Source organism: Caretta caretta, chromosome 3, assembly GCF_965140235.1.
Source record: "Caretta caretta isolate rCarCar2 chromosome 3, rCarCar1.hap1, whole genome shotgun sequence".
In the NCBI taxonomy this organism is placed as follows: domain Eukaryota; kingdom Metazoa; phylum Chordata; order Testudines; family Cheloniidae; genus Caretta; species Caretta caretta.
Genome location: NC_134208.1, coordinates 7,027,121 through 7,051,720, shown reverse-complemented (window position 1 = coordinate 7,051,720; position 24,600 = coordinate 7,027,121). Strand labels below are relative to the sequence as shown.

General features: G+C 46.9%; 1 protein-coding gene across 12 annotated transcripts in view; it reads left to right on the top strand.

Moving 5' to 3' along the window:
- The window catches only part of NCOA1 (nuclear receptor coactivator 1), a 361,163-nt gene that overhangs the window by 307,135 nt on the left and 29,428 nt on the right, over positions 1-24,600 (top strand). For all 12 annotated transcript variants that reach the window (XM_075126310.1, XM_075126309.1, XM_075126305.1 and 9 more), the window contains 4 exons: positions 1,953-2,136; positions 15,911-16,037; positions 20,045-20,213; positions 23,955-24,266. In XM_075126310.1, the coding sequence (XP_074982411.1) occupies positions 1,953-2,136; positions 15,911-16,037; positions 20,045-20,213; positions 23,955-24,266 (792 nt within the window). The remainder of the gene's footprint in view (positions 1-1,952; positions 2,137-15,910; positions 16,038-20,044; positions 20,214-23,954; positions 24,267-24,600) is intronic.

Below are 24,600 nucleotides of genomic sequence, written 5' to 3'. Positions count from 1 at the left end.
CAAGCCCGAACGTCTACACCACAATTAGACAGCCCCTTAGCCCCGCGAGCCAGAGTCAGTAGGCGTGGGCCATTCCTGGATGTCTCATTGCAGTGTAGACATACCCTAAGAGGCTAGTTGCAGAGGCTGTTTCCTTTCAAGCATTCTGTCAGCCCATTGTAGACACTTGTCAAAGTTTGCTATTGCCAGAGCCAGGCTGACCAAGAAGGCAGCTCTTTAAGAAGCTTGAATCCATTTTTGCAGAGCAGCACAAGAATAAGGCAAGCCCTGAGCTGCCCCAAAGTGAGCAGCCCTCCAGGCAAAGGAACCTTCCCCTGGCTGGAGCTGCAGTTTGATCTCACAGCTAATTTCTCCATAGCATTGCTGACGTATTGACTCCTCTGTGAAACGCACAGCTGTTTATATACCCCAGGCTATTGGTAAATCTGGTTATATTTATCATAGGCCATGGGCCTGTCAGCTCCAGCCTTGTGTCCCAGCTAATTAGCCAACTTTCTGCTAAACCTCACTGTGACCTAAACTTAATTCTCTGCATCTGTCAGTCAAATGCAAAGGTATGTCAGCCTAATAATCTGGAAAGGAATTGCCTGTAAATACACACATCGCTCAACAGGCATGCTCTTTGCCCGCCGACCACTGGCTCTTGTGGAAGCGTGTTTCAACGTGTACTTAGATTGAGATTTTTTAAAAATTGTCTTCCCTTGGGATCATTTTTTTTTTTAACCAAAACCTAATTTAGCTTAGTCCCTTTAATCCCAAACTGTTGCTTACCAGGATCTCCATTATATCGCCTGGTGTGAATCCCTTCCTCAGTAATTTCCCCATTTATTTGGGTCCCCAGGCCAAACATCTACTCTCCTATTCTTTGCTATGAAGAAGATTGGAAAAGCTAAATGATATATTACTAGACCATCGAGAATAATTACTTGCCCTAGGCAAATGTATAAGTAGAGGTTTAGAGGGCTGTTCTACAAAGTATCTTATACTTTTCAGGAGAGGCCATTTTTTACATCAGTGTAAATGTATATGTATTAATAGAGCAAATTACCTCCTGCCAAATGGCTATAGGTGTCCAGGGCCCATTCAAGTCAATGCCCACGTAAGCCATTAATAATATTTGTTTTATTGTTGTGCCTAGAAGCCTCCATTGAGATCAGAGTGTCATTGTGCTCAGTACTGTACAGATGTAGTGAGAGACAGTCACTGCCCTATAGAGTTTGCAATCTAACTAGGCAAGACAGACAAAGGGTGGGGAAAGGAAATATTATCCCCATTTTACAGACAGGGAACCGAGGCACATAGAGAGGCTTGCATAAGGTCACACAGGAAGCTGGTGGCAGTCAAGAATTGAACCCAGCTTTCCTGAGTCCCAGTCCAGTGCCATAACCACAAGGCCATCTGTCTCTACATGTTTTGGCAGAGCAAACTACCCCCGCTAGGTGGGCTCTAGGTACCTAATGGACATGAAATGGTGGCATCTCATATCCAAGATGTTGATTTTGCATCTTCTGTGTAATGCTCTCGGCTCATTCTAGAGGCTAGGGGCCTGATTTTCCCCTGTGTTCCAGCTTCACATGGGTAATTCCACTGAAATCCGTGGAGATATGCAGCTGTAAGCCAGGAAGTAACATAGTGAGTGGAAAATCAGACCCTGTTTCTGTGCTGCTGCTGCTGATCTGTGATTGAGGGTACACAGAAGTAATTCCAACAGAGGCCTTTACACCAGCATCTGGGGCGGGTAGCCAGAAGAAAACTACATTGCAAAATGCTTGACCTGCCAGGGACAGAATGAGTCCTGATTGCCTTCTTTGCATGTAATTTGAATGAGCCAGTTAATTTTTGGGGGGCAAGGGGAGCGGGGGGAACTGTTTCTGAATTTTTTCTGTGTGTAAAGAGATTTTGCTGCCCAAAGGGGCTCAGTGACTGACCTGTGACCTTGTTTCCTTCCTTAGTTTGCTGCTGACCTTGACCAGCTCGATCAGCTGCTGCCTTCGCTGGAGAAAGCAGCCCAGTTGCCAGGCTTGTGTGGGACAGATAGAACCGAAAGCAGCATGGCTGGTGTTGCGGTCAAACCTGAGATCCTGGCAGCCCCCCTCCAGCCCAGCGCTGCAGCAAGAACTCCAATGGGGCTTAATAGTACGTGTCAGTGCTAAATAGCTCTGATCTCTCATGCTAATCCGCAAGACCGTTTTCCAGTACTTGGGAGGGAGAGTTCATCTCTTGTCATTGTAGTGGACTTCTAGGGATACAGCATTAGCTTTATGGGGTACACTGGGGCCAGTGTGTCCTCTTAATTGTATTTTGTATCTTAAAGCTTGGTGACCTTGCAGAGATGTGTTCACTAGCAGACATCTATTTGCATTTCAAATAGCCATGACATGAATGAGTAAGAGGACAGGGATACATTCCTTCACAAATTAGGAGTTGGGGAGTCAATGTGCCAACTGGGCTCAGTAAGGAGCAGGTTGCTGCATGTGGTTTTGAAGCATCACAATCAATTTGGGTGCTTAGCGTTTCATCACCCACATCCCTATTTAGATACCTGAATAAATGCCCTGATTTTCAGAGGTGAGGCAGCACAAAGCAACTTTAGCAAAGCCCGGGTTTTCCGCTATTTTCAGTGGAAGTGTAATAAACCTTGTGGTGCTTTTACTTAGCACTCATGGGCTTCCCCCCAGGAGTGCCGGTTGTATTCCTTCTGATAGGTTTCCCTCAGCTCAGGCTGCTCTCACTTATCAGCTTCAGTTCTGGGAAATCCTCCTCCTTGCAGCCCCAGTGCACAGAGTATAACCAGGTTCCAGCTATGTGAGGGCTTACCTATCCCGGGTTTTGATTTTGAGCTTTGGGTGAAAGAGTACTGCTTGTTACATCCACTATGTCACCACAAGCAGAAATATATTCATCTTGTTACTGAGAATTACACTGAGTCTTAAGAGTGGAGGTGCAGAGTTTTGATAATGAACAGGACTGTCTGAAAGAGGGAGAGGGAGTGGGAAGGGAATTCTAAAAAGAAAAGCTAATGATTGGCAGAATAATCCCAGGTATAAACCAATTAGCTGCTGTTTAATGTTCTGCCATGGGAGGGATAATCCACACATCACTTATTCAGTAAATAGAGATAATGAGGCCGTTGGCTGGCTCTCCTGTCTCAAGCAGAAATCAGGACGAAGCCCACAAAATTGGTTTGGCAGGAAGGGGGTAAATGAACGGCCTGGAATGTTTTCATAGGACTTTAGTTTCAGGTGTCAGTAGAGGAAGTTCTGGAACAAATTGATAAATTAAACATAATAATTCAGCAGGACCAGAAGGTATTCACCCAAGAGTTCTGAAGGAACTCGCGTATGACATTGCATAACCACTAATTTTGGAATGTAGCCTATTGCTTAAATTAGCTTCTGTACTAGATGACTGGAAGATAGCTAATGTAATACCAATTTTTTTAAAAAGGATCCAGAGGCGATCCTGGCAATTACAGGCCGCTGGTAAGTCTGACTTCAGTACCAGGCAAATTGGTTGAAATGATAGTACAGAACAGAATTATCAGAGACACAGATGAACACAGTACACTGGGGAAGAATCAGCATAGCTGTTGTAAAGGAAAATCATGCCTCACCAATCTATTAGAATTTTTGAGGGGGTCAACAAACATGTGGACAAGGGTGATCCCATGCTAAGGAGCCAGAGTAGCTGCAGTGAACTGCATAACACCAATCTGACAAGCACTTCTCAGCACTAACAAAATGCTACAATCGGTTGTGCTAAGCTTACATTAAGTGAGAAAATTAACTACTAACAGCCCAAGTAAGACGGTGGCTTAACAGTGCTAACAGGACTCTACACAATTACCTATAGCGAAGTAGCACCTATTGAGCACAAAAGCCAGATTTTCAAAAGCATTTGTCATCTACGATCAGAGCCAGATGGTTAGAAGAGTTCAGTGCCCAAAAAAAATGGCCAGGTTTTCCAAAGAGCTCAGCTCCCAGCATGCACTCAGCATACTGAGCTCTCAGAATCTGCCTGTAAGTGTCGCAGCGTGTTCTGAGCTCTCGAAAACCTGACCCTATGTACTTGGACTTTCAGAATGGGAAATGAAATTCAGTGTTGATAAGGACAAAGTAATGCACGTTGGAAAACAAATAATCCCAACTATACATACAAAATGACAAAGTCTAAATTAGCTGTTACTACTCAAGAAAGAGATTTTGGACTCGTGGATAATTCTCTGAAATCATCCACTCAGTGTGCAACAGCAGTCAAAAAATCTAACAGAATGTAAGGAGCCATTAGGAAAGGGATATATAATAAGATAGTAAATATCATAATGCCGCTATGTAATTCCAGAATATGCCCAAACCTTGAATACTGTAGGCAGTTCTGGTCACTCCATCTCAGAAAAAGATCTTAGAATTTGAAAAAGTACAGAGAAGTTGAGCAAAAATGGTGAGGGGTCTGGGACAGCTTCCAGATGAAGAGACATTAAAAAGACTGGGACTGTTCAGTTTAGAAAAGAGGCAACTGATGGAGGGTGTGACAGAGGTCTAGAAAATCATGAGTGATGGAGGGGAAAGTAAATGAGGAAGTGTTCTTTACCCCTTCATATAACATAAGAATTAGGGGTCACCAATTAAATTAATAGGCAGTAGGTTGAAAACAAACAAAAGAAAGTACTTGTTCACACCACACAGAGTCAACCTGTAGAACTCATTGGCAGGGAATGTTGTGAAGGCCAAAAGTATAACAGTTCAAAAAAGAACTAGATAAGTTCATGGAGGATAGGTCCATGAATGGCTGTTAGCCCCACAATGGGCAGCGAGACAACTCCATGATGTAGGTGTCCCTAAACCTCTGACTGTCAGAAGCTGGGACTGGATGACACAGGATGGGTCACTAGATAATTGTCCTGTTCTGTTCATTCCTTCTGAAGCACATGGCAGTGGCTACTGTCAGAAGACATGATACTGGGCTAGATGGACCCAGTATGGCCATTCTTATGTAGATTTGGCATCTTTAGAAGGGTAAAAAAATTAGAATGTTGTAAGCAGGAGCAAAGTTCTGCTCTGGAGGCCTGAACTCTGAGAATATTTTGTAGCTACTGTGGCAGAACTCCGACCTTGTCTCCGTGGATCCCGCACTTCCAGGAGGTTTACGCTAGTCTCAGAGGCTCACTGCGACCCTCCACGTAGCCCCTCTCTCTCTAGGGCCAGGGTTACAGTCTACTGAGCCCTTTTCATCATAAGCCAGCAAGAAGGTTGGTGAGAGAACTCCCACAGTCTCTGTTGTCCCTGCGGGCTTGTTCCAGAACAGTTTAGCCTCTTGTCCTGAGAGGGGCCTGTCTTTCCCTCCCAGGAGGTGTTTCTGTAGTGGCGGGTTGGGAGGAACCCGGACTCGCCCTCTACACCAGGTTCTGGCCTAGGGACCCTAATGGCAGCAGCTGTTGGCAGCTGAACTTTCACTGCCAGAGTTGTTACATTTCCCTGGGTCAGTTCCCCACAGCTCTCCCATTTCTCCCTCTTAACACCTTCTTCACCCTTACCTTAGGGCTCCCTTTCCAGTGGCTTGAGGGCTTCTTCACTACCCAGCCCTTCAGCCACGCTTCCTGTCCCCTGGCTCTCCTCAGCCTGACTGGAGTGAGCCCTTTTATAGTATCAGAGGGGCCTTAATTAGAGTCAGGTGTTCACATTAGCTTAACAGCCTCACCTGACTCTGTGCAGGTTAATTGGAGTCAGGTGTTCTCATTAGCCTAACGGCTTCAACTGACTCTTTGCAGGCTAATTGAAGTCATGTGTCCACCCTAGCCTGGAGCAGCCCCTGTTCTGGTCAGTCAGGGAACAGAAAACTGCTTATCCAGTGGCCAGTATATCTGCCTTCTTCTACTCTGCTGTACCCAACTGGCCTGGGTCTATCACACTACACACACCAGTCATCCTTGGGAAACAGGCCTCTAGCACCAAATTAAAGAAAAATCCATTAGTTGCAAGCAGGTTGTTATAGTCACTGGGACCAGCCACTAGAGGGTGACATGGTTATGTGTAACATATGCTGTAAAGAGAGGAGATTATCTGAATCAAGAGCCACCATGTGACTCTAAGATCACGATATCAGCTCTGAGAGGAAACATAGGAGCTCGAGTTGGATAGGATATACTATACTGGGCAATAAACCTGGTGAGGGCTTTGAATGACAGCTGCACTGAGACTAAATGCATCAGAGAGCCATGCTATGCCTTTCCACAATAGGGGGAATGTCTGGCAGTTTGAAAAGGAGCTGTCAGCTCTAATCATAGCCATTGACCAATTTGTCCCATCACCTCTCCACTGAATTCAAAGCTAAAGATCAGACAGCCGCTTATCACTCAAGCCTATTATTTGCATGCCAAGGACTCTTATTCTAAAGACTCAAATGGACAGCACTTTCAGGAACGGAGTACTAGGGCATTCATAATGTAGTGACAGGAGTATAATTATAATGGGACTTTATTGTCTTTGGGAGACAAGGGAACCTTCTATCAGACGGTTGAAACAGAGATTGGCAAAGAGTAGGAGTACATTTATGGCGAGATGTGTCCAACTCTGTGCTTTAAACTCCCAACACCGACTCCCCATATAATCCAGAATTTACATATTCTTGCTGGGAAATGATACTGTATCTCAAGACCAAGTGCCCACAAGGAAACCAGTTTCCTTTAAGTTAGTGCTGTTGGGTTAAACTGTGCGTGGATTACAATGGTTAACTCGGAAAACGCTCTTCATCTCTGCCATGAGATGCCTGGTCATTCCATGGACACTCAGTCCGTGCAAGGCGTGTGCTCTGCACTAGTGCTTTGCACAGGGGTGAAACCCAGTCTAAGCTGTGATCAAGAGATACAAAACTTTGACGGTCCAGATGATTCTACAGGGTGAATAAAGATGGGACCCCACTACAGTCTTTTTCCCACTAAATCACAGCTGAAAAGAGCAGAGGGTATGGTGAATGGTGGCTGAAATTCAGCCCTGTATAGTGGGCCTGCCTGAGGCATGGGCATCACTTAAATCCCCCTTAAGGCTTAGAGTTGGCCCACTGCACAGGGGTGAATTTCACCGTGTGTGGGTTAGTGAGGTCCTGCTGTATGTACTTGGATCAAGTTCTGACGACAGTGAGCGGGCAGCTGTGAATTATCCCCGCAAGGGGCTCCTGGGTTGACCTGAAGTGAAAGTGAGGTTTGTGCAGTTCTTGCACTGGGGTTCAAAACCTGCTTATTTCATATAATACATAGGCACAAGAATCCAGTCAAACCTAGCTTCCCTCTGCATATCCTCTGACTTGAAGCATGGGCTACCCTGTGTATCCCTTCACTTACCCAGCTTAACGACTTGGGTGCTGGTCCCTTTCTCTACCGCACCATTGTGGCAGCAGCATGGATTGCCTGCCTTCTCAGAAATACTAAATCAGAGCCCCGGTGCTGATGGGCAGCGTAGTGTCCTTGTTTGCATGCATTCCTAAGGTGTGATTCCCTGGGGTGGCCTCAGAGCAATGAAGTCACATCTGTCAGTCTGTAGTCCCGAGTGCTATGAGTAGGCCATTCCCACACCAATCCCTCTTTTGCCCTCCAAAGTCACTGATATCAGCTCCTTTGGCTCGCAGGATGAATCAGTCAATCATTGGTAATGTCATGATGAGCCCTCGGAAGCTGTCCGAGTTATGCTTATTTATTATTTAATGAATCTCTAGCTATTAATGGCGGGCAGGGCATACAGGCTGGCCGGTCCCCATTTGAGTTCTGCGACCCCGTGGAGCCAGTTCAACTCAGGCCAGCTCATTGTCCTGCAATGAATGGCAGCAGTCCGCATTCCAGGTTACTGTCAGAGCAGGGCAGGGGGACAGTAACTGGACCAAACCCCTTCCAGCCTGATACAGGTATGTGCTCCCGCAGGGATCTGCTGATCTGGGCCTTCTGCGCCCTACTAGGTTATGCCTGCAGTTTCTGGGGGGATCTACCAATATAAAAGTATAGCAGAGAGGGCACCAAGATAAGTTAAATTCACCCCGTGCAGAGCCGAAGGTTTACGTGGGGCAAAGGCCTTGTGTCTGAATTCTACTCTAGGTAAGGTGAGGTAATGTTAGACCTGTGTTTTGAAAACCAATTCTGACAGCGGCACTATGCAAGGTAGGCAAGGCAAAACAATCCCACCCAGCTTTCTCCAAGCAGCGAATACGGGAAAGCAGAAAATTTGATTAACATTGGTATTGAAAGACAAGGTGGGTGAGGTAATATCTTTTATTGGACCAGCTTCTGTTGGTGAAAGAGACATGCGTTCAAGCTTACATGGAGCTGAAGAAGATCTGTGTAAGTTAGAAAGCTTGTCTCGCTCACCAACAGAAGTTGGTCCAATCTTAGAATATCAGGGTTGGAAGAGACCTCAGGAGGTCATCTAGTCCAAGCCCCTGCTCAAAGCAGGACCAATCCCCAACTAAATCATCCCAGCCAGGGCTTTGTCAAGCCTGACCTTAAAAACCTCAAAGGAAGGAGATTCCACCACCTCCCTAGGTAACCCATTCCAGTGCTTCACCACCCTCCTAGCGAAAGTTTTTCCTAATATCCAACCTAAACCTCCCCCACTGCAACTTGAGACCATTACTTCTTGTTCTGTCATCTGCTACCACTGAGAACAGTCTAGATCCATCCTCTTTGAAACCCCCTTTCAGGTAGTTGAAAGCAGCTATCAGATCCCCCCGCTTCTTTTCTGCAGACTAAATAATCCCAGTTCCCTCAACCTCTCCTCATAAGTCATGTGCTCCAGCCCCCTAATCATTTTTGTTGCCCTCTGCTGGACTCTTTCCAATTTTTCCACATCCTTCTTGAAGTGTGGGGCCCAAAACAGGACAGAGTACTCCAGATGAGGCCTCACCAATGCCGAATAGAGGGGAATGATCACGTCCCTTGATCTGCTGGCAATGCTCCTACTTATACTGCCCAAAATGCTGTTAGCCTTCTTGGCAACAAGGGCACACTGTTGACTCATATCCAGCTTCTCGTCCACTGTAACCCCAAGGTCCTTATCTGCAGAACTGCTGCCTAGCCACTCGGTCCCTAGTCTGTAGCTGTGCATGGGATTCTTCCATCCTAAGTGCAGGACTCTGCATTTGTTCAGGTTGAACCTCATCAGATTTCTTTTGGCCCACTACCACATATCTACCACTCCTCCCAGTTTAGTGTCATCTGCAAACTTGCTGAGGGTGCAGTCCACACCATCCTCCAGATCATTAATAAAAGATATTATCTCACCCACCATGTCTCTCTAGCATCATGGGACCAACACGGCTGCAACACCACTGCGTACATTGGTGCTGAAAGACACTGTACTGAAGCCACTCCCACCTTCAGTGCAGTGTCTGGAAAAAGGCATGCACTACTTTGTCAGCCCCTTTCCTTTATTCCACTTAGCTGCTGGGGAATACCGCTGTGGTGTCTTGGAAGGATAACCCACCGCTGTGGTGTCTTGGAACGATAACCCAGTGAATCCACTTCAGTGTGAATGTTTGAAATAAGACAGCTTTTTTTTTTTTTTTTAAATTCTGCATTACTGCGAAAAAGAGGCAAACAGACCTTGCTTTCCTGTACCTGTTTCTAGACAGATATTGTCAAACTAAATTGCCAGCTCCGGAGAAAGCTGTTTAGAGTTTAGTGCAAGGGCCATATTCCCCTGGAAATTGGTCTAAAGATCTTTCCATAAAACTTGGAATGACTAACTGCTTTTGAATGGCAACATTAAACTCCGTGAGCAGGCTGGGGTTTCATGACTGCAAATGACTTCGGTTACACTCTCCCCAGAGGCTCAGAAGAAGGTGTATAAGAAGCTTCAGGAGTGAGGATCCCAGTTCAGGCAACGAATTAGATTAGTGTGGTGGGCATCTGATGGTACTAGTGGCACAATGCTGGAGACCTAGGTATTCCTGCTTTCCAGACTATGCTGCAGGGGCCTCCAGGAAGGGAGGGTATTGCTACTCTATCTCCACCTCTCCCCGTCAACATGGTGAGATATTAAAGATGATCTCAGAAGAGACCCATATGTTTCATCCTCAGTGAAGGAAGAGAAGTTCTGTAATGGCAGCTCCGCAGCAGGGAATGGATCACAGGAAGTCACAGACCCAGGATCACTCACCTTCCACTGGAAGCCAAGGAAAACATATGACCATAGGAATTGCCAGACTGGTTCAGACCCAAGGTCCATTGAGTCCAGTGTCCTGTCTCCAACAGGGCCCAGAACCAGACACTTCAGAGGAAATTGTAAGAACCCTGTCAAAGGCAGATGTGGGATAATCTGACCCCTACGTAGGTCTCTTCCTGATCTCTAGTAGTTTGAGATTAGCGTGAGCCCTGAAGCACACAGTTTAATATCTTTTCCAATATTTTTATTGCCATTAATTATGATAACTCAGGATATTCTTGACATCGATATAATTGTCTAGTCCCATTTATTCTTGTTAAATTCTTGGTTTCAGTAACTTTCAGTGGCAGTGAGGTTCACATCTTAATTACACATTGTGTGAAAAAAAGTATTTCCTTTTATTGGTGACCAGCATTATACACAGTAATCAGATGAGGCTGCACCATTGGTTTATATAAGGGCATTATAATATTTTCATTATTATTCTCCATCTCATTCCTTATAGATCCTAACTTCTTGTTGGCGGTTTTGACTGCAGTTGTGCACTGAGCAGAGGTTTTTATTGATCTGTCTGTAGTGTCACCCATATCCGTTTCTTGGGCTGACCGTTAATGTAGAACCCTTTAAAATGTACCAGTAGTTTACATTTTTCCTCTCTAGCGTGCATTACTTTGCATGTATCAATGGTGAATGACATTTGCCATCGTGTTGCCCGTTCACCTAGCTTAGTTAAGTCTCCGTGAAGTTCTTCACAGCCCTCTCTGGGGCTGACTAACCTAGACAACTTTGTCTCATCTGCAAATTTTGTTATCTCACTACTTATCCCTTTTCCAGATTGTTAATAACTATATTAAACAACTTGGGACCTAGTACAGAACATTGAAACCCCTGTTGTTAACCTTTTGCAAGATGAAAGTTAACCATATAATCCTACTCTTTGCTTTCCATCTCTTTGGCATCTCTTTGGCGGAAAGCTTAAAGACTTCGGAGGCTGTAGTGCAGAACTCTTCTATGAGCACAACCCTGTGAGAAGCTAGGTACCTCCTACAAAGTATTGAGTGTCCTCTTCTCCTTCTGAAGTCAGTAGGTGCAGGAGATCACAGGTCTTATATGAAATACAAGGATCAGTTTCTGAGTTAAGTTTTGCACTAGGTTTCCCAGACCAAAGACCTAGCTTGAGGACTTGCCTTGGCTCACAAGTGAAATGAGCTTGGCAGTTGGTCTTATCCTCAGAAAGACAGTTTGGTATGATATCGCTTTGGCTTAGGACAGTAGTAGTAGGGAGGCCAAGACTGAGAAGCAGTGGCAGAGCTGTGTGAGGAAATTGCATACCGTTTGCCTATGTTGTGCCTTGTCCCAGCTATCGTGGTCATAAGCACTGACTTATTATGGTTCTGCCCACAGTGGCCTCCGTGTAAAGTGCTTATTCAGTTGCACTTATAAGACTGTAGTTTGTGGAATCGCTTGGATCAAGTTGACTCAGCACCAAAAGGATATCTGGATTGTGATTTGGTTTATCTGAAGGAGGAAGGAAGTTGCCTGTGGAGAAGATGGCACCTGGATTTCTAAATACTTTCATCTTGCTGATTGGTGCACATGGACAGCAGCTGAACTGTTGTTGTTTGGAGAAGACCATAAGCTTCAGCCCAAGCAAATATGTGAAAACATGTCAAAGAAGCCTATAAAGAAACTGAATTAGGCTGCAAAGTGATTGTGCATTGTCAGCTGGAGCTGAGGTTGCTGCTGCTAGAATTTATTTTATTCTTCTGTTGCCAAGCAACCTTAAGACTGTTGTCTTATTGTACAGTAATTTCATGAAGTAAATGAACACTTGCAAGTTGACTTTACTTGCTGGTGCATAGCTATGATCAGATTAGCTGATCAGACAAAATTACGGCAGCTAGATCCAGGCAGCCGTCTCAGATTTTAGGGCTAGCTTTCCAGGAACCTGGTGACCACTTGCAACAATAGTAGGGTCATCTGTGGGTAATGACCACTTTGTAACTATGCACCTGATTTAGGGCATCAGTGGGAATGGAAGCTGGGACCTCTAGATCTAAAAGCGTGAACTCTAGTGCAGGGATTGGCAACCTATGGCACGCGAGCAGATTTTTAATGGCAGGCTGCTGCCTGCCGGGGTCCCAGCCGCCCCGGCAGCAGCGTGCCATTAAAAATCCTGCCCGCCCCGGCCCGCTCTTCTCCACCCCCCTCCCCTCCGTGGGGGCAGGATGAAGAAGCTTGGTCCTGCCGGCTACTGCTGCAGGGCAGGCAAGCTCCACCCTCCCCCGCCTCTTCCCCCAGCGTGCTGGGTTCCTGCCCCCCCACCTCCCTGCCACTCATCAGCTGATGGCCCTTGCGAGAGAGGGGGAGAAGTGGAGCTGCAGCGTGCTCCCTGCTCCGGGGAGGAGGCGGAGAAGAGGTGGGGACGGGGCCGTGGGGAAGGGAGGTGGAATCAGGGCATAACCCCTCCAGCCCCCTGCCATGAGCCGCTCAGGGCAAGGGGCTGGGCGCACCCCCACGACCCCAGCCCACACCCCAAGGCCTCTGCCCTGACTCCTGAACCCTCCTCACACACCCCCACACCCTATGCCCTGACTCCTGCACCCCCCTCACATACCCCCAGCCCTCTGCCCTGATCACTGCATCCCCCACAACCCTAGCCCTGACCCCTGCACCCCCTCACACACACATCCAGCCCTCTTCTCTGACCCCTGCATCCCCCCAGGACCCCAGCCCTGACTCCTGCACCCTCCTCACACACCCTCAGCCCCCTGCCCTGACTCTTGCACCCCCACACATACGCAGCCCCCCCACACCCTGTGCCCTGACTCTTGCACCCCCCACGTTCCCACCCCCACCCTGAGCACCAAATGGGAGCTCCTGTGAACCCCACCCCCCACATTCCTACCTGCACCCTCACACCAAATGGGAGCTGCCCAGGTAAGCACTCCACACCCCAACCTCCTGCCACAACCCTAAGCCCCCTCCCTCATTCTAGCTCCTGGCCAGACTTTACACCCCAACCGCCAGCCTGTTCCTTCACCCCCAGCCCTGTGCTCAGTGCGCTCCCACCCCCAGCTCAGTGCAGAGAGAGACAGAGGAAGAGAATGGGCTAGAGCCAGGGAGAAGGTATATGTGGGCAGGGCTGGGATCCCAGACTGGCAGGGGGCTAAACGGGGCTAGCAACCGGGACGCTGGCTGGCAGGAGCCAGCGGACGGAACCCCAGACCGGCAGTGGACTGAGTGGCAGCAGGCTCAGCCGCTCAACCCACTGCCAGTCTGGGGTCCCGGCCGCCGGCCCCTCTCAGCCCACTGCCGGTCTGGGGTTCTGACTGCCGGCCCCTTGCCAGCCGGGGTCCTGGCCGCAGGCCTCACTCAGCCTGCTGCCGGCCTAGGTGAACGGAACCCCAGGCTGGCAGCGGGCCGAGCGGGCCGGCAGCGTAAGATCAGCATTTTAATTTCATTTTAAATGAAGCTTCTTAAACATTTTGAAAATCTTGGTTACTTTACACCTGACAATAGTTTAGTTATATAATATATCGACTTATAGAGAGAGACCTTCTAAAAGACGTTAAAATGTATGACTGGCACGTGAAACCTTAAATTAAAGTGAATAAACGAAGACTCGGCACACCACTTCTTGAAAGGTTGCCGACCCCTGGTCTAGTGCTTGAGCTAAAGGACCAGGTCCATTAAATTCGAAGCAGCAGCAGATGCAAAACCTCTTACATGATGCAGCTGCTAGAGAGGGACAAAGAGCCATATTCTGCCAACATTCAGTATGCTTAGATCCTGACCTTTAAAGGATATGCACCTCTAAAATCACTAATATATGTAACCCATTTTATTGTAAGAGGAATTAGCACAGCTGAGTATGGTGAAAACACCAAAAATAAAGACTTTTCATTTTCAGTAACTGCCTTATAAGTACTTGAAACCTTAGAAATAATAGGACTATGCATAGACACGGGGAGCATGCCCAGGAGAAGGGATGCCACCATGGTCAGAGATTTTCTTATCCCTTGCAGTTCTCTGTTCATATTGCTGTCCGATGGTTAGTTTAGTCAAGATGCTTTTAACCTTAAATATCAATTCATATTTTAAATAGGAGGATGGTGTCTCCAGACCTCATAAATTGCTCAGTTCTGGGCTGGGCTCAAACTCCTGCTGAATTTAAATTGGCCGTTTCCCCTGTAAAATGAGTTTCTCCAGAATGGAAAGTCAAAAGGCATGAATATGAATATGAATATTCAAAATAGTCAAAAGGCATGAATATGAATATGTATGCGCTTTATGTTGTTTTTTTAGGAAAAATCTCCAGTGGTAACAACTTTCAATAAAGAATTCTTTAACTGGCTACATGTTGAAAACATTCATAGATCTAGAAGAGGCACTTACATGAAGCTGCTGTGTGTATAGCCTTTGAGAGAGACTTTCTCTTCCTATATAAAAAGAAAAGGAGGACTTGTGGCACCTTAGAGACTAACCAATTTATTTGAGCATGAGCTTTCGTGAGCTACAGCTCACTTCATCGAATGCATACAGTGGAAACTGCAGAAGACATTATATACACAGAGACCATGAAACAATACCTCCTCCCACCCCACTCTCTTCTGCAGTTTCCACAGTATGCATCCGATGAAGTGACCTGTAGCTCACGAAAGCTTATGCTCAAATAAATTGGTTAGTCTCTAAGGTGCCACAAGTACTCCTTTTCTTTTTGCGAATACAGACTAACACGGCTGTTACTCTGAAACCTTCCTATATAAGTGTACCCAGAAGATAACGTCTGTTGGTATGAGGGAAGCTATAGCTGATGTCTGCTACTTAGGGGCTGAAAAGAACAGCCACATAATAGTCCTGCCATTAGGAACAAAGCTCTCTGGGTCTTGGTGTTTATGTGACAAACTCTCTGAGCTGGAGTGTCTCTGTTTTCTGAAAACTCATGTCATTTATTTTGAAATCTTAGTGTTCTCTTATCCCTTTCCTTATTACTTATCCTGCACTCGCAAAGCGTTAGAGCCATGACGCAATCGCTGACCTGCTACAGTCTATTAGAATTAGTGTCGTTGAGCTGCAGTTGTTAAGTATGGCTGCCTCGGTTGTGGGTGACAGTGTGCTGTGTGTTGCAAGTGAAGGGAGTCAGCTGTGTGAATTCCCATTGCTTTGGTAAGATTTGACGTATTCAGCCTGATTAGAGCTTTGCTCACAGAGATATAGGACATCAGTGTGGAGCAAGTCCTTGACCCTGCTTCAGTTGGTTGCCCCTCTGGATTCCTGATCAGAGGTGGTGGTAAAGGGAGTCTGATGAGAGATTTCATGTTTCCGTTTAATCACTCTGTTTTTGGCATGTATTCTGTGCCATCATCATGGTGTCTGAGCATCACGTATGTCAGAGCTAAGTAGCCCCGTTCCTTAATCCTTTAGCAGTGGTAGTACTTGTCCGCAAAATCAGCTCAGACTTTCATGTCAGAATGCTTTTGGATTTGGGTGAGGTACTGCCTCTGTACCTCTGTGAACCAGGGATTCTCGCAGCTGACTCCAGAAGGATTTCAGGTCTAAGCAGATATTACCATTTGTCTGAACTGTTAGCTTCCTCTGCGTTTTCCGCACTCTTCTTTCACTTAAACACTGGAGGTATTTTACACATAAGCGAATGGGATGATGAACGGGGAAAGACTTGTAACTCCCTTTGTATAGTGGTTTATGACACCTCTTTTGCTCTGTAACACTTACTCTCCCCCACCCTGGCTTTTCCCAATCAGGATTGTCTGAACTGGAGTTGGGAGTCTCTGATCAACAGTTTGGACAGCCAGGAATGGGTGACCAGATTCCATGGGCAGATAACACCATGGCCTCCATGAATCGAGTATCTTTGAATAAACCAGACGAGTAAGTACCATGGGTTTGGATAATCTGCCTTCCCACCACCCCACCCTCCTCTAGCCTCTTATGGTATATTTTTAGTAGGCTTACCGTTTGTTGTAGTTCTGTGGATAGAGATTGCTGTGCCCACCCTTGAGTAAAGGTCCCTGTGGGCACATACACAGAGCGAGTGTCAACCCACGGCCATGAGTGTCAAAGCCCAGGTAGACAGTCTGAGATTTGCACTAAAAATAGCAGTGTAGAGGTTTGGGCTCAGGCTGAAGGTTGGGCTATGAAGCCCGCCCACCCACCTCCTTAGGCTTCAGCTAATTTTAATGCCATAGCATGAGCCCGTCTGTCAAACTAGGCTCCGAGACTTGCTTTCACTGGCTGTGAAAGGCATACCCATAGAAGTTAAACTTACGTGAGGTTTGTTAAGTGATCAGACAGCTCAAATGTTGGCCATAATAAGATGTCCTGATATTCTCTAGTCTGATGCACTTGGCTGAGAGTCGAGGGAGAGGAATGTTTTCACCATAGCTAGTTAAGTCTGGAGGAGATACAACAGCACAAGGGTGAAATTCACACCTGTATGGAAGGGCCAGCCAGCACAGTCAGAACATCTCTGAGGCACAGGCTTTGTGCTGGCCCTTTTCACCCTGTGTCAGTACGAATAATATTAGTGCACTGTCAATGATGAAAGGTGTCTCACAGACCAGATACGCTGAAATCATTATTAAGACAGTGTGAGGGACAAAGATTTTTTCCAAATAATGAAGGATAGTCCATAGTCCATTAATTTAAGCTGCTGCCACCTTGTGGTATAGTTATAAGGTTGCAAAAACTCTGCAGGCAGAAACTTTTCTTTGACCTGAATTGAGGCAGAAGGAAGGTACTGTACAATTCTGCTTGAGGAAAAACCTCTGAATAGGGTTTTCCATTTAGCTATTAAAATAGCTGCAGTTGGGCTTCCTCAGCGGTGACTACATCAAGGCTTGTGATGGGGAGGTAAACAGTCTGCTAAATGACCAGCTGTGCTCCTGAAGGAGAACAGAACATTAAGCAATAAGGTGGAGCTGTTGGAATAGAATTAGGACAGAACAAAATAGTTTCAATGAGGCCTTTCCCCAGGAGCAATGGCCATAAATAAAATAAAAGTACTTATTAAAAATTTCATTATATGTAAACTCACAAAGCTAACCAGGGGACTAGAGAGAGCCTGTCTGTCACGCATGCTACATCTGATGCCCAAATACCAGGGGGATGGGTGCCTTACGGGGGGAAGGAAGCAGAGGGTGAAATGGCTTCCAGCAACGTTAGGAGTAAATGTGACACTGCCTCTTTGTATGTGAAAGCAGCAGCACCGGGAATCGTGGAGAGTAGGCAAACTGCGGTCTTGTGTTTAAGCCATTGAGGTGACAAGGGTGGGAATTTTGCCATTGCTAATAAGATAGCCGTGACATTGATTGGGAAGAAGATCCCAATAATTGTAAACAATGGCCACCAGAGGCAAAGTGGTGAGCCTTTCGCCTAGTCCAGAGGGCTTTTCTGGACCAAAAAACCCCAAAGGTCTCACTCCAGCCCTCAGCAGAGCTTTAAATAAAATCAAATGTCTGTGTAGAGGCTCTTAAACTGCTGGAGCTGTGTGTGTGACAGAATCTGATTACAGGTTACTGGCCGCATGCTCCAGTTTTCAATTTGACAGGCCCTATTAAAACTCAAATTGAACTTCATATGTAAAGCGTATATGGTTATATTTGTTATGAACAGAGCGTTCCCGTGAGGGATGTAAGCCTTGCTCTGCTGCAAGATACATGTTAACTAGAGTGTGACAGAGCTGCTGTCTTCACATTACAAAGCTGGTGGGTCTCTGGATCGATGTGTAGCAGTTTGTGGTCACTCTGAGCTGCATGTCTTTAGAAGACTTGGGGGTTTCTTTCTGTGCTCTTCTGTACACACGAGGAAGACATAGGGAGGCTAAGGGGGTTCTGTTCCTGGCTGGATTGTTTCCCGTGAACCATTTTGCTGGAACATATCAGCAGCTTGTTAGAAATGTGTCTGGGACCTGTGATTTTTCTGAGGAATAATAGTCCCGTTAGCATAGGGCTTCGCGTTTGTGTTGCCACACACAGAAATCCCTTTAAGAGATGACCTGCAAGAAGTAAAATAGCATATCAACCCAGGGGCATAACGAGCAGGCTATGTAAAGAAGAACACTGGTGCTGTAGTTAAGGCACCAGGCTGGGAGTTTGGAGTTCCAGATTCAGTTCCCAGACTCCCTGAGTGACCTTGAGTGAGTCTCTTATTATTTCTGTCTCTATCCCGTCTGAGATGGGGATACTACTCCTCCCTTTCTTTGTCTCTTTAGGCTGTAAGCTCTTTAGGGCAGGGACTGCCCCTCTCTCTCTCTCTGCGTTTGTGCAGTCCTAGCCCAAGGGAGCCCTGAGGTCAGTAGGGGCCTTGGGGCACTACTGTATTGCATAGTGCAGCGGTGTCAGACATACTGCCTGCAGGGCGGATCTGGCCTACATGATGTATTTGTGTGACCCACATGGCATACGCCAATTGGGCAGAATCTAAGCTTCAATTTAAAAAAAAAAAAAAGAAGTTTCTAGTCCTCCTGGCGGAAGAGGGAACTTTCCAAACGTGAACCACGCGTAAGAGACATCATGATGTCTGCATGGAGCAACAGTGAGTTAGAGGGGTGAACTCCCTTCTCGTGCTAATCCGGTTGGAGCATCAGCACTGAGACCAATGACGTCACTGCAACCTCAACATTTACTGACCGTTCTAGTGTGTAGAATGGGGTCGGGATGGGAGTGAAACTCTCGATAGGTGCCAATTGGGAGTTGCCACAGAGAAGGAAATACAGGAATAAATCACAGGCTTGTTACTAGTAACGGCCGCGTTGTTTGCTGGATGTCTGAGTGAACCTTCCACTGATATCATTGGGGTCTCTGATGTGGATCAAGGGCACTCTGCTAACCTCCAGCCCACAATTTAACCTGGAATCCATCCCTTTCCTCTGAATTTGATGCCCCTCCTATGGACCGATGGAGTGTGTGTGTGTACAGGAGCCAGTACAGCTAGATGTGTAGCTGCAGCTTTAACACACACAAATTTGGTTTGATATGAAGCTACAAGCAGCAGGAATCTTTGTTGTAAACTGAAGCAAGCCCCGTTCTTCACCTCTCCCTCCCCTTCTTCCTCTGCTCCTGTACTGCAGTCTAAGAAATTCCAGTGCCTTATATTTCTTTTCCAGGATTAAACTATGTGTATTGGCTGCAGTGTTCCTGATCAGATTAGTTTCAGTTACTTACTGTACATCTGGTCCTCATCTGGAGCTAAGAGGATAAACAGGTCTGCTCCTTGGAAACCACTGACATGTTTAAGTTCTCTCCTTTGTGCTTTTCTAGCAGTGTGATGTGCCATAGCTCCCTTCATTGTGTCAGGCCCAGCAAATCCCATCGACGCCAATCAGTCACGTCATTGGAACATCTCTCATTACATATTAACCTTGTCCCCAAGAATATCAAGGGGGAGAGTTCTTCAGGCTTCTTATTTTTGTGCCTAAATGGTTCCCTTTGCCTTCAGGGGCTTTAGTGTCAGCTGTTCTAACTTTTCCCAAACCTCTCTGGCTTGGTGTTTTCAAAAGATTCTCTGTACTGAAAACCCGCTGTCTTTCCCAGCTAGTGGGATATTTGCAGGCACAAAACCTGGAAAAATCAGGAAGGTTTGATAAGAATCTTGTTGAGGCTCTGAAACTCAACCCTGTACACAGGTCCAGCAATAGTCTGAAGTGGTGCCTAAACCTTGTGCAGGGGTGAAGTTCACCCTCGGTGCATTCCAGACATCACTTTGGGTTTGCTTGCTAGATCAGATTGAGTTGTTGCATGGACTCAGAACCAGTTAGGCAAGTGAGCATGTCAGTGGGAGGAACCCCACAGAAGCAGTTCTTCCACTTGGGGTCCTTACAGCTGAAATGCAGAGCTGTTTTCTGCACTTAATGTCTGTTAACTTTGTCGTCCGTACAGCCAGTGCATCACTTCCCAGCTGGACGAACTCCTATGCCCTCCCACCACGCCGGAGGGCCGGAATGACGAGAAAGCCCTGCTCGAGCAGCTTGTGTCCTTCCTGAGTGGCAAAGATGAAACGGAGTTGGCGGAATTGGACCGAGCTCTTGGGATTGACAAATTGGTTCAGGTAGCAAGCGATGTACTTGGGGGGTGCTGGGGCTGATAGAGGACTGTGTATGTTGCCAAATGCTTAGGCCTGATAATGGGTGCAAAGGAGGGCTTCCAACATCTGGTGCTTGCTTGCCAGATGTGGATGGGAATAAAAAAGCACATTAGGTTCAAAGAGGATACTTAATACCATGGCATTTTCCAGTGCGCTCTACCAAAAAGTTGGAAAATATCCCCATGAAATACAATATTGTGCCCCCCTGCCTTTAAAACGTGGGAAACGTCAGCCTCTCAGAGGCGGCTGAATGTATTTATCCTTGAATGGCTCATGCAGTGGGAAGTGGGGAGAGTTGGCAGACTTTTCTGCCTCACCATCTTACTTTGGGGTTAGAGTGCAGAAGAGAACTCCAGCTGGAATCTCACAAGTAGAGATTCCTGAGCCTTAATTATGCTGCATAATATATGCTTAATGGCCTTGCTGGTACAAAAATGCACAGCCTTTACCACCAAGCCTGGCTTTCATTGCAGCAACCCCTGTCTCCAATTTAACCGCAAGCTGATGAGTTTGTCCCCACCCACCCCCACCAAATAGTGGCATTATGTGGCCCAGATCCTGCCTCGGAGCTGCGCAAACAGAACTTAATCCCGTAAACCCCAATGGGGTTCAGCCTGGGTGCACGCAGACCCAATGGCAGGGTCTGGGCCTCTAAGAATATGCTGGGTTTTCATAAATAATGAAGAACAGCACTGCTTGAAGAAATCCTGATCATAGGAAAGATATAAAGAACAGAGACATGCAAGTAATGAAATAGTTTGCAACTATTTTTATAATTTATTTTTCCAGTTCAGACAATACTTACACTCGTGCGTGTTTGTTTCCAAAAAAATTATTAGAACCAAAAATCTGTCATTAATTTTAGTGCTCTTGGAATGGACCTAGAAAGGGAGCCCTGGAGAGTGAATTCCTCTCCTCTTCCAAGGCCTGCTTCTTTATCACTGAACTGAAGGGGGCTTCTTCTGTTGAGCCCTCCCTAGAATAACTACAGAATAGCACTGCAACTTCTTTATATCGTCCCATTGCTATGCTGCAGCTTTAATCTAGAGACAAGTCTAGATGTTCTTAGGTGACTAATCTGAGACACCTTGTAGTGGAGTTGTTTTTCAGAAAATGCCAAGTATCTGCCCTCTCAATAGCAGGCCCCTTTTAAGGCATCAAAAATCAACTTGCGCATCAAAGTCACTAGCCACTTTTAAAAATGTAGGTCTGAGAGGGGGAGTTCAGTCTCCCTGGCTCATTCAGTCGCTGATTCCTCTGCTGAGGCTGCCGGTAAAGATGCCAGTTGTGGCAGGGTGGTTTTTGTGCCATGGTCTCCTATCCACCAGGACCCAGATCACGATCTACCAAACTCATTTCATACAGGCCACCTAACAGCCATAACCACACCAGCCAACTTTCAGTGTTGTTCTTAGGGAGGGTACTAGGCATTTGACTTTCTCTCTCAAATACTGAAGTAAGATGCCTTGGAACACTGAGCCTGGGGCCCAGAGTTGTGTGAGAATGCCAATCATCTTCCCTCTTGAGCCAGCAAATTCCCTGTCTAATAGTCTATGGCTCGGAGCATCGTCTCTTGTTTGGAATTGAAATCCAACTTTACTCCCATCCAAGGATCGTTTCTTGAATATTAATCTTGGGCTTTTTCCATGGCTCCAGATGAATCTTTGTAATAACTTATGTAATGCTATAAAATATGTACTGGACATAAATATTTATGGGGACAGCATTCAGAATTCAGGCACCTTTGGGAAGAAGTTCATTTTGATAGTTTCCCCCTCGGATACATAACTGAAATGTATCCCATCCTCCTAAACCAGTTTGTATTTCCTTGGATATGTTGTACAGACTACCCTTACTTTCAAGTTGTTTATAATTAGGCCCAAGTATTTCAGACCCACCTGGAACCAACTCAAAGTACACTCTAGCCTTAAGGTATGTCTTCACTGTAGAGTTACCTTAGTCCACCTCCTCTCCACCAACAAAACCTTCTCAGCTGAGTTTAGTGGTGCTTTCAGCCTGAGCTAGCTGGCACGGCAGGGTCTGGAGCCTCAGTGCCGCTTTCTCTCAGGCTGGTCACCTACCTACTTTGCAGGTAGGGTACAGTCCTGCTGCGCCTTCCCATAATTCCTGCTCTAGAATGACAGACAAGGTCTTCCACAAGTCACTAGGAAAGAATCATGGAGTGGCTCAGCTTACTGCAGCACAAGGAGCCATGAGATTCCTCCCAGATGTCCTAGTGACACACGCAGGTACATGCCGCAGCGGCCAGGGTGCAGTAATTCAGGCATGATATTGCACACACAGTGGCTGTTCACACCCAGGCACCGATCACCTGAGTTAACTCTGCAGGGAAGACATACCTCTAGAGAGTAGCAAAACCTCTGAGTTCATTTCCCCCTGACTCAGACCTGATGCTGAAGGTTGCTGATTGATTTCAAGCACTTGATGGGATAGGGCTCCTAATCTGGTAACTGATTATGTCCAAGACCACCTTTCTGCTGCAGCATCAGACAGGGATTTGTGGTCAGGTGAAGTGCTTGAGTTAACCTACCCCCCAGTTTAATGAGGAGGGGCTGAAATCAGGATATTTTCAGTGAGCTGTTCTCCACTGTGGAATTTACCTCCCCCATTGAGTGAAAGATGGTTTTTTTACATAGCACATAGTTAACTTGTGGAACTCAATGCCACAAGCTTAGTAAGTTTACTCTCTGCTGGGTCCATATTATTTTGCTCTACCTGGAGTAAAGCTAACGCAGAACAGTGTGTCTCCTATTTTCCCTGTGTAAGCTTCCTCAGAGTGGTCTGATTCAGCTTACTTGCAAATACTGACCCCAATCCCGGACTGGAGCTGAGGAGCCCACGGTACAGCTCAGGACGGCATGCTCCTGTGATCCAGATCTGACTGTGCATTGCTCTGGTCACCCTGTGTAACTGAAAGCAGCTTGAAGGCTATTACTCCAGCTGTCAAAGGCTTCTAGGGCTATCATGATGGCCGGGGATTGCTGGGGCACAGGGAAGCCCCAGCTGCAACCTATTTCCCCTGGCCACCTCCCCTTTACAGACTGCAATAGGAGGGTAATGTAGGAGATACCATGCTGTTCCCCTGGCCTTGAATTGATTCTTCCACTGTCACAGCGCAGCCAAAGATGGGTGCCCCCCTTTAGGCACCTAAATAAATGGCTAGATTTTCCAAACAGCTCAGCTCCTATTGCAAACCATGGAGAGTCATCTCCCCATCACCACTCCTGAGAACAGCAAAGAATCTCTTGCCCCTTCCTCCCCTCCCCTTGAACGCCCTGGAAAATCTGGAGCCAACTGTGTGTTTTGAGCCCTTCTGAAAATTGTGGCCTTTCTTCATGGCCACGCAAAAAACCGTTTTCTTTGTGAAGGTTTTTAAGGCCTCTGGCCCTGAGGAGTGAGGTATTAATTGTTCTCCTTGCAGTTGCTTTTTGGAACATTCCCAATGACTAGACTCAAGCGGGCTGCACTGTGGCTGGCTGTACCAGAGCAGTGAATGCCAGGACCAGGAGCAGTCCCTTCTGGCCTGTGCTCAAGGAGCCTGAGAAGTGAAGGGCCCTTTGAGTTGGGGTTTGCTACCTTCTGTGAGATGTGGAACACATGGCTGTTGCTTTGTGTGTTAGAAACTCTGCTGGGATTTTTGTCAGCTAAGAAGGGGGTCTCACTTTTGTCCCCCTTTTTAAACAGGGAGGCAGCCTGGAAGTGCTGACTGACAGATTCCAGCCACAGCAAGCGACACCGTCTCTTCTAATGGATCAGAAGCCTGGCCTGTACCCCCAGCCTTATTCTTCTGCTTCTACTGCTAATCTCCCCAGCCCTTTCCAAGGCATGGTCAGGCAGAAACCTTCTTTCGGGCCCATGCCGGTTCAGGTACCATCGCCCCGAGGGGCTTTCCCCACCAACATGGGAATGCAGCCACGGCAGATTCTAAACAGGCCACCGACAGCCCCCAACCAGCTGAGACTTCAGCTGCAGCAGCGGCTACAAGGGCAGCAGCAGGTGACTATTCACTTCGGTTCTGTGGGGAATCCAGAGCTCTCAGCTAGAGCTGCCCAGCACTCAACCTCTTCCCTCCAGATGTGCTGTGCGGGTTACAGAAGTCTGTAAACTGCCACACGCTGGGTTTTGCGCAGCACTTCTCCTTATGTGGGGCCAGCCCATCCCACAAGCTCTGTCATTAGGATGCCCCACTGTAATAGAGCAGCAGAAGGATGTGCGCCAAGAATAACATAAAGCAGAGGTCCCCAACGCGGTGCCCACGGGCGCCATGGTGCCCACGGGCGCATTTTGTGCGCCCGCAGGACACCCCGCCACCAAAATGCCGCTGAGAAGC